At 43.8% G+C, this 12,482-nt stretch overlaps 2 protein-coding genes across 15 annotated transcripts in view; both read left to right on the top strand.

The window, feature by feature from the left end:
* Nucleotides 1–3,525, top strand: part of LOC119871051 (collagen alpha-2(IV) chain-like) — a 125,817-nt gene extending 122,292 nt beyond the window's left edge. For 3 of the 4 annotated variants that reach the window (XR_005356598.1, XR_005356600.1, XR_005356601.1), the window contains one exon: nucleotides 3,411–3,525. Coding sequence is in view for 1 of the 4 variants with exons in the window: in XM_038532238.1 (XP_038388166.1) it covers nucleotides 3,411–3,471 (61 nt within the window). In the remaining 3 variants the exon portion in view is untranslated. The remainder of the gene's footprint in view (nucleotides 1–3,410) is intronic. The other variant, XM_038532238.1, reaches the window with a different exon arrangement.
* Nucleotides 3,526–3,563: 38 nt separating this feature from the next.
* The window catches only part of PAM (peptidylglycine alpha-amidating monooxygenase), a 150,348-nt gene continuing 141,429 nt past the window's right edge, over nucleotides 3,564–12,482 (top strand). For all 11 annotated transcript variants that reach the window (XM_038532232.1, XM_038532229.1, XM_038532228.1 and 8 more), the window contains exons 1-2: nucleotides 3,564–3,674; nucleotides 5,325–5,445. In XM_038532232.1, coding sequence (XP_038388160.1) covers nucleotides 3,571–3,674; nucleotides 5,325–5,445 — 225 coding nt within the window. In that variant the 5' untranslated portion in view covers nucleotides 3,564–3,570. The remainder of the gene's footprint in view (nucleotides 3,675–5,324; nucleotides 5,446–12,482) is intronic.

Here is a 12,482-nt window from a genome sequence, read left to right as displayed (position 1 = left end):
TTTAAACATGTTTTTTTTTTAATTATGGAAGAAGAAAAAACATTATGTCCTCGAATATGACCTTTCCTACAGAAAAGAGACGCATCTTGTCCTTTTTTAAAGCGATGCATAGGATTCAAGTTTTTATATCCAAAAAAAATTTCTTGCCAATCTCCCATTGATGAGCATCTCAATTGATTCCAGTTCTTTGCTATTATGAACAAATGGTTCTTTATTATTATAAACAGTGTCAGTAAATATCACTTTAAACACTTTATCAATTTTTGCCTAAGAATAAATCCCTAGAGTTGAATCGCTATGATATGCAGCCTTTCATCGGTTTAATCATAAGTCATTGTAGGAAACCACATAAAATCGCCTTAAAGGAAGATGAAATTTATCATTTGGTAGTTATTTCCATTGTTTTTTTTTTTTTTCCCTCCCACTAGAAAGTAAAGACTGAGAACTCTCTCTCTTGCTCATCACCATCCCTAGCATTAATATACACTTAGGCACTCAATAAATACTTGTTGCAAGAATAGTAATAGCGAACATGTATTATGTGTCTGATACTGTTCTAAGGATATGAATGCATGCACTTCTTGTAACAGCCCTACAGGTGGTGGGATCATTCATTTTACTTTTGAGGAAATTGAGGCAAAGGGAGGCGAGGCACTTGCCCAGTTTCACAGGGCTATTCAGGGATGGAGCCAGGCGTCCGGGCAGTTTTTCTTTGGCTTACAAGCTCTTAGCCACTATGCTATCTTGATTCTCTCTAGTTGAATAAATGAATTTATGAATTAGTGACCAATATAGTTATTTGATTCTTTGATCAATTACAAATTTCAACTACCTTCTTTTTAAAAAAAAAAACAAAACGAAAATTGAGAGGAATGGAATGCTTGCTTCATGAAAGCCAAATTAGTTTTACGGTCCTCTGTACTAGGCTGTACTTACTACGTAATATTACTGTTCCTGAAAATAATACCTGTACTGCTATCAACTATACATCATCCTTCCTAAGAATTTGTGGATGTAGAAACAATTTTTGCTTTGTATTACAAATGAAATAGTAAATCTGCACTTGCCCACCACTTGGGCTCTATCACTTGGGCTCCTCTGCCCCTGCCATTCCCTGAACCTGAAGTATACACTGCTCATCTCCCATGGTGAAAACCCAACCCTCCTGCTTCCACTGACAACCACTTTACCATTTTCTTTTTCTTACTTTCCTCTTGAAGGTTAAAATGATCTTTTCTTCCTCAAAATCCCAAGTCCTTTATATAGTACTGGAGTGTAGGAATACTACATTCTAAACATAGTTTCTATTAATTGTGTTAAGTCCTCATCTCCCTTAATAGACTATATTCCCTTTCAGTTTAATTCATTTTCTAAAACCCAACAATATTTTGAACAGAATACGATACGACGAAATAGGTTTTTTTGGGTGAGGGAGTGGATTATCTCAAGGAACTGTATTTTGAATTTTTAAAATCCTGAGTCAATTGGCCACTAAGATTTGAATATTGCATATTCCACAATGATCAAGAACTATAACAAATGAAATGGTGACTCATGATTTTTTTTTTTCCTATGGTGATTGGTATTTTGTCTTTAGTTTACAAGGCATGGAGCACCAAGAAGCAAAATTAGCTTTCATTTCATTTCATAGGACCTTCTGTTCAGCTCATGGCTGTAAATATCAACTTTGCTTCTACCCACAACTTCAGTTCTTTATCTCTTAGTGGGTGTTTTAGGGACATCAAAGGTAATAAAATCAATCCGAGATAAGTGGGATATTTTTTTCAAAGGCTAGTGCTTAAGGATGTGTTCCTGTTAGAGAATTTTAATACTAAATTTGTTTCAAGTGTTTGGTCTAATACCGTATCTCCCTGCCAACTGGAAGGACTGTCCTTGAATCCTGTTCTGCATGAAATAATAAAATATAATCCCTTCTTCACATATATTGGAAAAAAAAAGGAAAAGAACTTCAGGGAATGTGAGGTATTGTCATGAGACAGGATTATATTTTGTCGCAAAGGCAATAGTATAGCCTTCAGGCCAGTTGTTTCTCTTCCCCTACAAGGACTTCTTTCCTTTACCCACAGGATTCAGACAAAGTTGAAGGTTTTTGTTGCTGGAAGCTCAAAGAGCAAGCCAAAGACAAAATTCAAACAGATATCATCAGTCTTTTAAAAATGCCATTGCTTATGTAAATTAACTGTGGTCTTTGGGAGCTGGTGGGCCCAAGCACCCTTGGATTGGTTGGATAGTCAGTCATGTGTTATTTGTATTTGATGTAAGGCTTGTTTCTCCTAGAAAGCATTGACCATGAAGTTTTTTTAATTTAATTTAATGTTCATGCTTTTTTTTTTTTTTTGCATATTTGTTTATTTTAGATTAGCCTCAATATACTGTGAATTCCAAAAGATATTTTAGAGGCTAATGTATTATTATGATGCACTTCTGTATGATCTTCCTGATTTTTGGTTTTTACTTTTATTCCCCTGGCTAAGGCATTTATTTGAGATTTCCTCAAATCATGGTTAATTATCATTAGTGATTGAAATAAAACTTTCAGACATATGGTTCTTTGAAACTATTTTCATATTATGAATGATACATCTTAAAATAATATTTTGTAACTAAAAGTCACAAACTTGATAAGTAGCCTGAAGCATATTCCGAAAAATAGTCAAGTCAAAGCGAGCCTATTTCAAAATTTAGCTTCCTTGAATCTTCTAAAATCCTGAGTTCTGCATGGCTTCTCATGTATATTAAATTCTTGATCATACCTTTTGTAGATAAAAAATTCGTTTGGGGGCCGGCCGAGCTGCTTGCTCCCCACTGTTTGTAATTGCATTGCATCCGGAATCTCCAAACTTTTTTCAGCAAAGACTCTCTTTGGGGATGCATGTGCAAGAAATTATTACTTTTGGGTATCCAATAAGGATTTTTAAGTAGGCATTTACATGCCAGATACCACATTAGCTGTAGGTCCTGGACCTGTTTTAAAATCATCCTGAGAATCCCAGAGACCACTTCTTGGGTGATGATCCTTGACCGGGGGAGGGGCCTTTCTCCTTAAATCTGCGGCGCGGCCGGTGCACGAGTGTGAACCCGCCTGTGTTCAGTCTTTTTCGGTTTGGTCACTGTTGAGCGCAAGGGCTCCGTCTCTGCCCCCCTTGGTTGTGGGGTCCCCCCCCCCCCCCGCCCCCGCGCCTGAGTCTCTCGCGTGCAGAACTTTGCATTGAGCGGAGGTCCTGAGTGCGGTTTGGGTGCCGGGAGGGGGGAGGGAGGAGGAGGGGGAGGAGGAGCGGGAGGGCGGGAGCGGGGAGCCGGGCAGTGGAGCGCGGGGGGCGCGGGGCGCGGGGCGCAGAGGCGCAGAGGCGCCGCGTGGTAGCCATCCGTTATCCGCTTCTGTTTTGCAGGTTCCGAGCGATGCCCGACGCGGGTGGGAGCGAGAGCCCGCGCGCTCCCCGGCGGGCCTGAGCCCTGAGGGTGGCGCGCGGCCCCGGAGGCGGCCCCGGCCCCGGCCCCGGCCCCGGCCCCCGCGCCCCGCGCCCCGCGCCCCGCGCCCCCGCCGCCGCCATGGGCCGCCCCCCGCGCCCGCTGCTGCTGCTGCTGCTGCTGCTCCTGCTCCTCGGCCTCGCCCGCGCCCTCGGCTTCCGGGGCCCGCTCTCCGTGTGGAAGAGGTGGGTGCCCGCGGCTCCCCCGACACCCCCCACCCCGGCGCACCCCCGACCCCGGACCCCGACCCCGAGCCCGAGCAGACCTCGAGCAGACCGCGGACCCCGAGCCCGAGCAGACCTCGAGCCCGGACCCTGACGCCGAGCAGACCCTGGACCCCCGACCCCGAGCAGACCCTGGACCCCCGACCCCGACCCCGAGCAGACCCCGAGCCCGAGCCCGAGCAGACCTTGAGCCCGGACCCTGACGCCGAGCAGACCCTGGACCCCCGACCCCGAGCAGATCTCGGACCCCGAGCCCGAGCCCGAGCAGACCCCGACCCCGACCCCGAGCAGACCCTGGACCCCCGACCCCGAGCAGGACCCCGAGCCCGAGCGGACCCCGACCCCGAGCCCGGACCCCGAGCAGACCTCGAGCCCGAGCCTGACCCCGGACCCCGACCCCGAGCCCACCCCGGACTCCGAGCCCGAGCACACCCCGAGCCCGGACCCCGAGCCGACCCCGAGCCCGACCCCGGACCCCAACCCCGAGCCCACCCCGCACCCCGAGCCGAGCCCGAGCCCGGACAGACCCCGACCCCGAGGAGCCCAGACCCCGACCCCGCCCCCCACCCCCCGACCGAACCCAGGACCCGGAGGAGCCTGGGCCCCGACCTGGACCCCGAGCAGACCCCCGACCTCGACCCCGAGCCCGAGCCCGAGGAGCCCAGACCCTGACAACCCCCCCCCCCCCCCGACCAACCCGGGACCCGGAGGAGCCCGGACCCCGACCCCGACCCCGACCCCGAGGAGCCCGCCCCGCCCCCAGCCGCGTCCTGCGGCCCGCGCCAGCATCCTGGACTTTCGGGGCTCCCCCTGGCGCCCCCCGGAGCCGTACCCCGTACCCCGTACCCCGTGGGGAGCCCCTTGCAGAGCGGCCCGCCCTGCGGAGCCCAGCTGCCCGGCCGTCCCGAAAACTCCCATTAAAGTTGCGGTTTCCCGCGCTGTCCGCTCCCTGCTGGGTCCTTCAGGCCCGAAGCAGCTCCAGGGATGAAACAGCGACACCGATACGCGGTGGGGGAAGGCGATGGGGGGCCCGGGAGAGCTGGGAGGGACCCCTGAGCGGGGCGCACGCTCCTCCTTAGCACCCTATTAAGTATTCATGTGCTTGGACATTTGTAATTCACACAGCAGGCCCCCGCCCCCCCCGCCCCCCCAGCTCTGCCTCCTAGCGATATTGTGGGTGTTTTGTTTCTGGTTAGTGATGCTGGACACTTAGGAAATAGTTATAAAAATCTCCCTGGGCTTTGGTTAAGGTTTATGCCATTAGAAAACTGGCATGCCTGTGTTAATTTCTAATTTACCAATATTGCATTTTCATCTATTTGATGAAATAGAAGTTTTAAATATGATGAATCGAGTTTTAAATAGAGCCTGCCTGCTTGCTTTGGTGATATTTTGCTTCCAAGTTGGGCATACGTGGCTCCTAGACTAGAAAATGCAATTCTGAGGGTTTAGAACATTATATAGTCATTGTATCTTGTAGAGATGTGTTTGGATCTAAAGCGATAATCTTTCATCTAAAGGTCTTAGGATTCTTTTTTTTTTTTTTTTCCTTCTCGTGTTAAGATTCCATTATGTAAGTTCAAGGATATTGAAACGTTCCTCTTTTTTAAGGTTTAAGGAAAATACCAGGTCATTTTCCAATGAATGTCTTGGTACCACCAGACCAGTAATTCCTATTGATTCATCAGATTTTGCATTGGATATTCACATGCCTGGAGTTACACCTAAACAGGTGAGAGGAATTTTCTATTTCCTTATCCCTTGTTCTGTGTACTGTGATTGAAGTGGGGAAACTGCATTTACCGGAGTAGTAACTTCTTTGAAAGTACGCACTTGCTTTCAGGACTCCTCAGATAGGACCAGAATAATTGAATTTCTATAAAGAGGAGTAACTCTTTCAAGGTAAATCTTTCCTTTTAAATTTCTTGTTAAAACATTTACTCATACTATTATTTGTGTTTTGAAATGGAACCTTGGAAATCCATGTTTTGGAACTCTCAGTGGACTAATAGCCTTTGTAATACGGCGCGTAAGGATGTATTAAAATATGAAAAATTATTCTAATAAAGGGAAATGATATTGAGCAGCTGCATCTGAGAAATACCCTTCTATCGCAGTCACAAATTGAGAAATAAAAGCACGTGTTTACTGCCAAGAATTTGACAAACAAAACATTGCACACTTTTAAAACTTATGAAAAACTCTTCAGACAGGTGGTCGATTGTGAGTTTTCTTTGGTGTGTTTTGCTTGTTATATATAAGAGGTCTATTTTGAAGAAATAATTGGCAGAGCTCATACAGTTGTGACCTACAGAGCATTTTGAGGAGAACTAGGTTGTTGCTAAGGCTTTCCCTGTCTTAGAAGAAGCTCGAACTCACTGCTGTCATGTGTGCAAGGTGTTTCATTAAGCATAAAAAGGCCAGAATTAATTACGCTTTGCAGCCAGGCACTGCAGGGATTTATGTGTGTCATTAAAAGATAGTCTTCTCCTTTTGAAGGGCTGTGGAGACAGGGGAAGACCGGGTGTTGTAGAGCTGCAGTGGCTGATGTCATTGTTGCAAATAACATTGTATTTTCTTTCTTTCTTTCTTTCTTTCTTTCTTTCTTTCTTTCTTTCTTTCTTTCTTTCTTTCTTTCTTCTTTCTTTCTTTCTTTCTTTCTTTCTTTCTTTCTTTCTTTCAAAAACAAAAGTATTCTACTTATTGTAGAGAATTCCTTGGAAATTGACATCCAGATGCTCTAAGAAAATACACATGGTCCTTTTGTGGGGACTAAGGATGGACATTCATTTCTCTGAAAACCTGGGTATTATCTAGCTATCTATAAATAACTACTTCACTGTTGTAGTGAATTCCCAAATAATCAGGCGATGACTTTTCTGTACATTCAGTTGTTTACTATTCTGGCCTTTACTTCCATAAGCTCTGGATTCAGTATTTAGTCAGAAGAGGTGTAATGAGATTGAGAGTGGGAGAGACCAGTGATGGTTCCTCACCTGTGAAATGTGCTTCTTCTCATCTCTTCTCACTTTTTACAAGTGGTTTTTTTCACCTATATTTGCTTTATGTTAAAACTGACATTATAACGCTTTTAAAAAAAAAAAAATCTGGGATGCCTCAGTAGTTAAGTGTCTGCCTTTGGCTCAGGTCATGATCTTGGGGTCCTGGGATCGAGTCCCACATTGGGCCCCCTGCATGGAGTCTGCTTCTCCCTCTGCCTGTGTCTCTGCCTCTCTCTTTCTGTGTCTCTCATGAATAAATAAATAAAATCTTAAAAAAAAAGAATTCTGCTAATATGTCATTAAACACTTTTCCCACAGGAATGTTAATATTTTTTCGAATAGTCATTTGTCAGGGTTCATTATTATTCTGTTATTTTTTCTTCTAGTTATTTTGCAGTAATAATATTTAAGTTATTTAACAGTAATAATAATAGGTAACTGTGTTGGAGCCAGTATTTTCAGAAAGAGTTCCTAGAGGAATTGATTATTAAAAAAATAGAGAAGCTCAATTTTCATAAATTAAAATGTGCTTAAAATGTTCATGAATTAAAATTTTTTATGATTTTATAATTACCAAAACAACTCCATGGCAAAAAGAACCCCCATGAAGTTACAGCTCGTTATTTTCCGCCATCTGCATACAGCTTTGCCTCACGCAATGGACATTTGCCTGTTGCCTTCCCAGCAGACACTTCCTCATTGCTCCTTCTCTTTAAAACAGGTGGTTTCTAGGAGCTTCCTAGCCAGGATCTGGAGGTGACGCACGTGGATGAGGATTAGGAATCACTGCCCCCACCTCCCCTTCCATGCCCATGGGTTCAGAGGAAGGTGTGTGACCTAGACCAGTACCATTAAATCTTAGGACTTTTGCTAGGAATGCGTTGTTCTGTTGCATGTGTGCACAAGGCATGTAGTCCCCGGGTCCTGCCGTGTTCATGAGGATAAAACTAAATACTGTACAAGGCAGTGTAGAGACACTGAAAGAACAGATGTTCTTGGTGGCCTTGCTACCTAGGGAGTTTTCACTTATGTTAGGCTTTTTTGTCTCTACCAGGGTGAGTTGGGTTTTCCCTGACTTGTAACTGAAACTACCTAACTGGGTACATGATTCAGTTGTGCGGCCTTGTCAGCTCAAACTGTTGTTTCCTCCATCACGTAAGTGCCAGGAGTAATTTACTGACCTGATCCAGCCCGCCTATAGCTCGGAAACCTTCATGAGAAATGATAGTCTCTGTGTGAGAAATGATACTGCCTGTGGGGTACAGCCAGGAAGAGATGGGACTCGGAAACCCACTTCCCTCCTGAACTTGGCATCCTTGGTGACGAAAATGCAGAGCTGTGGTAGAGTGTGAGGACTTTGGGGGAAGAAAGTATTCTTTTTGCAGAGCGCAGATGAAACCAAATTTAACACAGATCCCAAAGGGGAACAGAGAACGCAAGACAAGAAAAGAAAAATGAGACATATTAGAGGAAAGAAATAAAAGATAGAAGGGAATAAAATGAGGTAGTTCTCCTCCAACCCCTCTCCCCCTAAATCCAGGAGAAGAGAATGATCAAGGACAAAAATAAAGAGCAAAAGAAAAAAATAACTATAATATGAAGAATAGAATATTTAAAAAATCGTATAAAGGGGCACCTAGGTGGCTCAGTCAGTTGAGCATCCAACTCTTGTTTTCGGCTCAGGTCATGATCTTGGGGTTGTGAGGTGGAGCCCCATGTGGGGCTCTGGGCTCAGGTCAAGTCTGCTTGAGATTCTCTCTCTCCCCCCCTCCCCCTCTGCCCCTCCCCTTGCTCACACACACTCTTTTTCTCTCTAAAAATGAATAAATGGGTCTTTAAAAATAAATCAATAAAAGATCAATTTTTAAAAATCTTGCAAGAAAACCAGGAGTAAGAAAACCTAAAATCAAGTAAAGGCACTGAGTTAAAATGTTTTTTGTTTGTTTGTTTGTTTTTTTGTTATTTTTTTTTGTAACGGCAGGAGGTCAAGAAGGAAGGAACTGAGTTAGTAGTTGAGGCAGACACGTTGGTCAAAGAGATAGGTTCACTCAACAGAGTTTTTTTCTAACACATATCGTTAAGTTTTGGCAATAACGAGGCACAACAGTGAATCTGCTCTGAGTCCTTGCCTTGGGAGATGTGAGATTGTTTTTTTTTTTTTTTTAAGATTTTATTTATTTGTTCATGATAGTCACACAGAGAGAGAGAGAGAGACAGAGACACAGGCAGAGGGAGAAGCAGGCTCCATGCAGGGAGCCCGACGTGGGATTCGATCCCGGGTCTCCAGGATCGTGCCCTGGGCCAAAGGCAGGTGCTAAACCGCTGCGCCACCCAGGGATCCGGAGACGTGAGATTGTTAGGTAGGCTTGAAAAGAGAAATAAGCAGATGGAGGACAGAGGTGGAGAGCATGTCGCTCTCGTCCAGATGCAGTACGAGGAGCTAATTTTGCTGGTGGGATCCAGGTCTAAATCAGTGTCTTACCACCGGGTATCCAGTCATGTCAGGCCTCGGCGCTGCAGTCCATTCTGCTATATCACAGACTTCAGAGCAGCCTTTAACAATTGCTCTCATTAAGCCAGCTCTGGAGAGTCTGGGGAAGGTAGCATAATTATCTCTTGTAATATCAGTTTTATATTCAAAGTAAGCTCACTCTCTTCAGTGACTTGAAATTTCAAAAAGTAATTTCTGTCCTCTTTAATAAATTTCTCCTTAATCAGTGTTTTCTCAGGCTTTGGGAAGACAGGGAGAAGAGGAAGCAGCTAAGTAGAGTAGACGTAAAGGAAACAGAATCTTGTGTCAGATGGCACGGGCTTCAAATCCAGCCAAGCCACGGACTGCTGGTATCTTGAGGCTCATAGCCTCACTTTTTCTTCCTCATTCGATTCCCTTCTTCATCAGAGGCCCTGTGAGCTTTTGCTATCACCAGTTCATTTCAACGAACAAAACAATTGGATAAACCGCCAGTTCCTGGTCTTCATAAGGTGCAATCATCAGTTTGATGTGTTAACTATCCTGTGGACGTTTGATCTTAAAATGAACGAGGTGTAATTATGATGATTTTTACATAAAGTCTATTGTCTAAATCTAAGCCAAATCTGGTGGGTTGTATGGGCTTCAGGGCCAAATTGAGAGCATTCGTGGCCTAGCTCTTGCAGTGTCAACTCGGGTATCGTTTTGAACCAGCTGGTTGTGCTCCTTCATCTGTGGACAGAATGATAATAGCACCCACCTGGGACTGTGTTGGGGCCTGGGCTGGGTCATCCCAATGGCACGTTGAGTTGCCCTGAACGTGAGAAGTTCTCGTGAGATGTGAACTCGTATCATTATTGTTATTTTGTGTGCTGAGGACAATGTGAATGAGCCGTAGGATGAAAAAGAAATGGCCCACCTTCATGCTTTCAGAAATAACTTCCTGGAGAAGGTAAGACATAGTAATAATTTTGGAAGAGAGGGAATTTAGCCAAATGAAGAACGATTGACAGTAAGAACCTGGGCAAGAGAAACCTGGAGAAAGTAAGCAGGGAATGTGCTCATTCCTCAGTAATTCCTATTAAAAATGACTCTCCTAATCAGATAATGAAGGGACATTGAGAATGGTTGTTTTTTCTCAAAGCTACTACATGTCTTTCAACCTGCTTAGAAAAGAAAGTATCAAAAGTCGTTTCATCAGTCGAAAGCGTTAGTGGTTTTTTTTTTTTTTTTTAACATTAGTTTGAAATTAACCTGGATTTCTCCACTTTGCTGGGAACTTTGTATAATAGCCTTATTAAAAAATTCTCATCTAACGTAAGTCTTTAAAGATCCTAGTTTTTTTTTAAGGATTTATTTATTTATTTATTATTTATGATAGACACAGAAAGAAAGAGAGAGGCAGACACAGGAGGAGGGAGAAGTAAGCTCCGTGCCCGGAGCCTGACGTGGGACTCGATCCCGGGACTCCAGGATCGCGCCCTGGGCCAAAGGCAGGCGCCACACCGCTGAGCCACCCAGGGATCCCCAGATCCTACGTTTATATAGCGTTTTATTTGTTATTTGTACCACTGAGATCCTCTTCTGTCTTGGCTCAAGGACTTACTAATGTAAACGAATTGGTAAAAAATAGAATTTTATAGAATCAAATATTTTCTCTGAGCCCAATAACTCGAAATCGTGTAACAATTGAATGTGTTTCCATTAGGGTGTGTTAGGCTGTCGTTCATGTGGGGTTTCCCTCCTTTATTTTGGGAGCATTTTGAGAACTATAAAGGAATATGCCTTTTCCTTTTTTGAACCTCTTGCAGATTCTTGTCTCATTCTGTATTTGTCTTTTGAAGAGTCACAGATTATGCTTTGAAATCAGAAAGCTGCCCTTCCCCTGTGTTCCTGAGCACAAGCGTCTATCCCCAGGAACACCAGGAAATGGAACCATTCTGAGTTTAAAGATCACATCAGATATCCCTGAACAGCAAGTTGAAATACCTTGAATTAGAGTCTTAAGTTCTCACTTATTTTACAATAACCCTGAAAGAATGTAGCTTGGAAATTTAACCATAGGAACAAAGTACTCCTATGACATTTTCTCAAAAGCTTCCCACAGTGTTTCTCTTTGCTTTTTCTCAAAAAATGGACAACTGTTAGAAAATGTTTACTGATAAATTTTAACTTTTCATTTTCTGACATCAAAAGGAAGAGATTCCCCTTGCTTTCCCTGCGCATATAAACATGTAAGAAGAACCCAGCTTTCACACGTGTTTCCTACTGCACCTGTTTAAAAGATCAAGCCACTATCATAACTTCACTCATTAGTGGCATTTGCTTCTGGAACCTGTTTATCAGAAGTAGTATATGAGGTGAATGCGGAGTTGCTATGGTGCCTTGATTTTCTTAAGTTCAAAATGCTGATTAAATTAGACTTTTTCTTGTAGTTGGTTAGCTGTACAAAGTTAGGCTTATGGCCTATTTGGAGGATATTATGTTAAATACTTATAATGTTATAAATGCATAACATTTATAATGTTACAATATTTTTAATCTAATCATTACAGTGGGGGGGTGGGTGGAGAAGAAATCCCAACCAGTGCTTAAAAATTCAGGACAGAATTAGCAAGGATACTTCCCCCGCAAATGGGTTTTTACTGGAATAGTTTTTAATTCTTTGGGGGTTGTGATTTACTTTCTTTCTTTCTTTTCTTTCTTTTCTTTCTTTCGCATGAGACTAAAAGGAAGGGAGATACCCCATATCCCATTTTAAGATTAGTTTGACTTTCAAATTAAGCCTTATTGTGTAAGGGCAGAAAATTAATCCCTGGGTACTGGCGACCTTCTGGGCACCAGCGGTAGGTTATCTGTTATACTCATTGGGGAGAATGGATTCAGGCTCTGCCCAGAGCAGCTGGGTGATTGCTGGGAACTGCCCAGATAGATCTCTACCCGACTCTAGAGTTTGTGTGTCTGGAACCCCCATAGATTCCCTGACCACCTGTGTGTGGTCAGTGGCCATGTCCTATCCTACCTTCTCTAGTCATCTGCCTTTCTGTTGCTGCATGCTCATTCTCTTCTGACTCAGTCTGTACAATAGGACAAATGGCAAATGGGTTTCTTTTTGAGGCAATTCCGGTTGATTGAGAGGAGCTGCCTAGAAAAATGTTAAGAATAGTGAGGCCATGAGTGTAAAAGACAGTAGTAGTGGCTCTAGTAGCTGGTTCTGTACCAGCACATTTCTTTGCTAGAAAAAAAAAATGGATCAAGGGTAAAGGTTGATTGCATTAAGTCATTGTCTTACGATGA

The sequence above is a fragment of the Canis lupus genome, chromosome 3 (genome assembly GCF_011100685.1).
Source record: "Canis lupus familiaris isolate Mischka breed German Shepherd chromosome 3, alternate assembly UU_Cfam_GSD_1.0, whole genome shotgun sequence".
Taxonomy (NCBI): Eukaryota; Metazoa; Chordata; class Mammalia; order Carnivora; family Canidae; genus Canis; species Canis lupus.
Note: the sequence above shows the minus strand (reverse complement) of the source record. Positions and strands in the feature narration are given on the sequence as shown.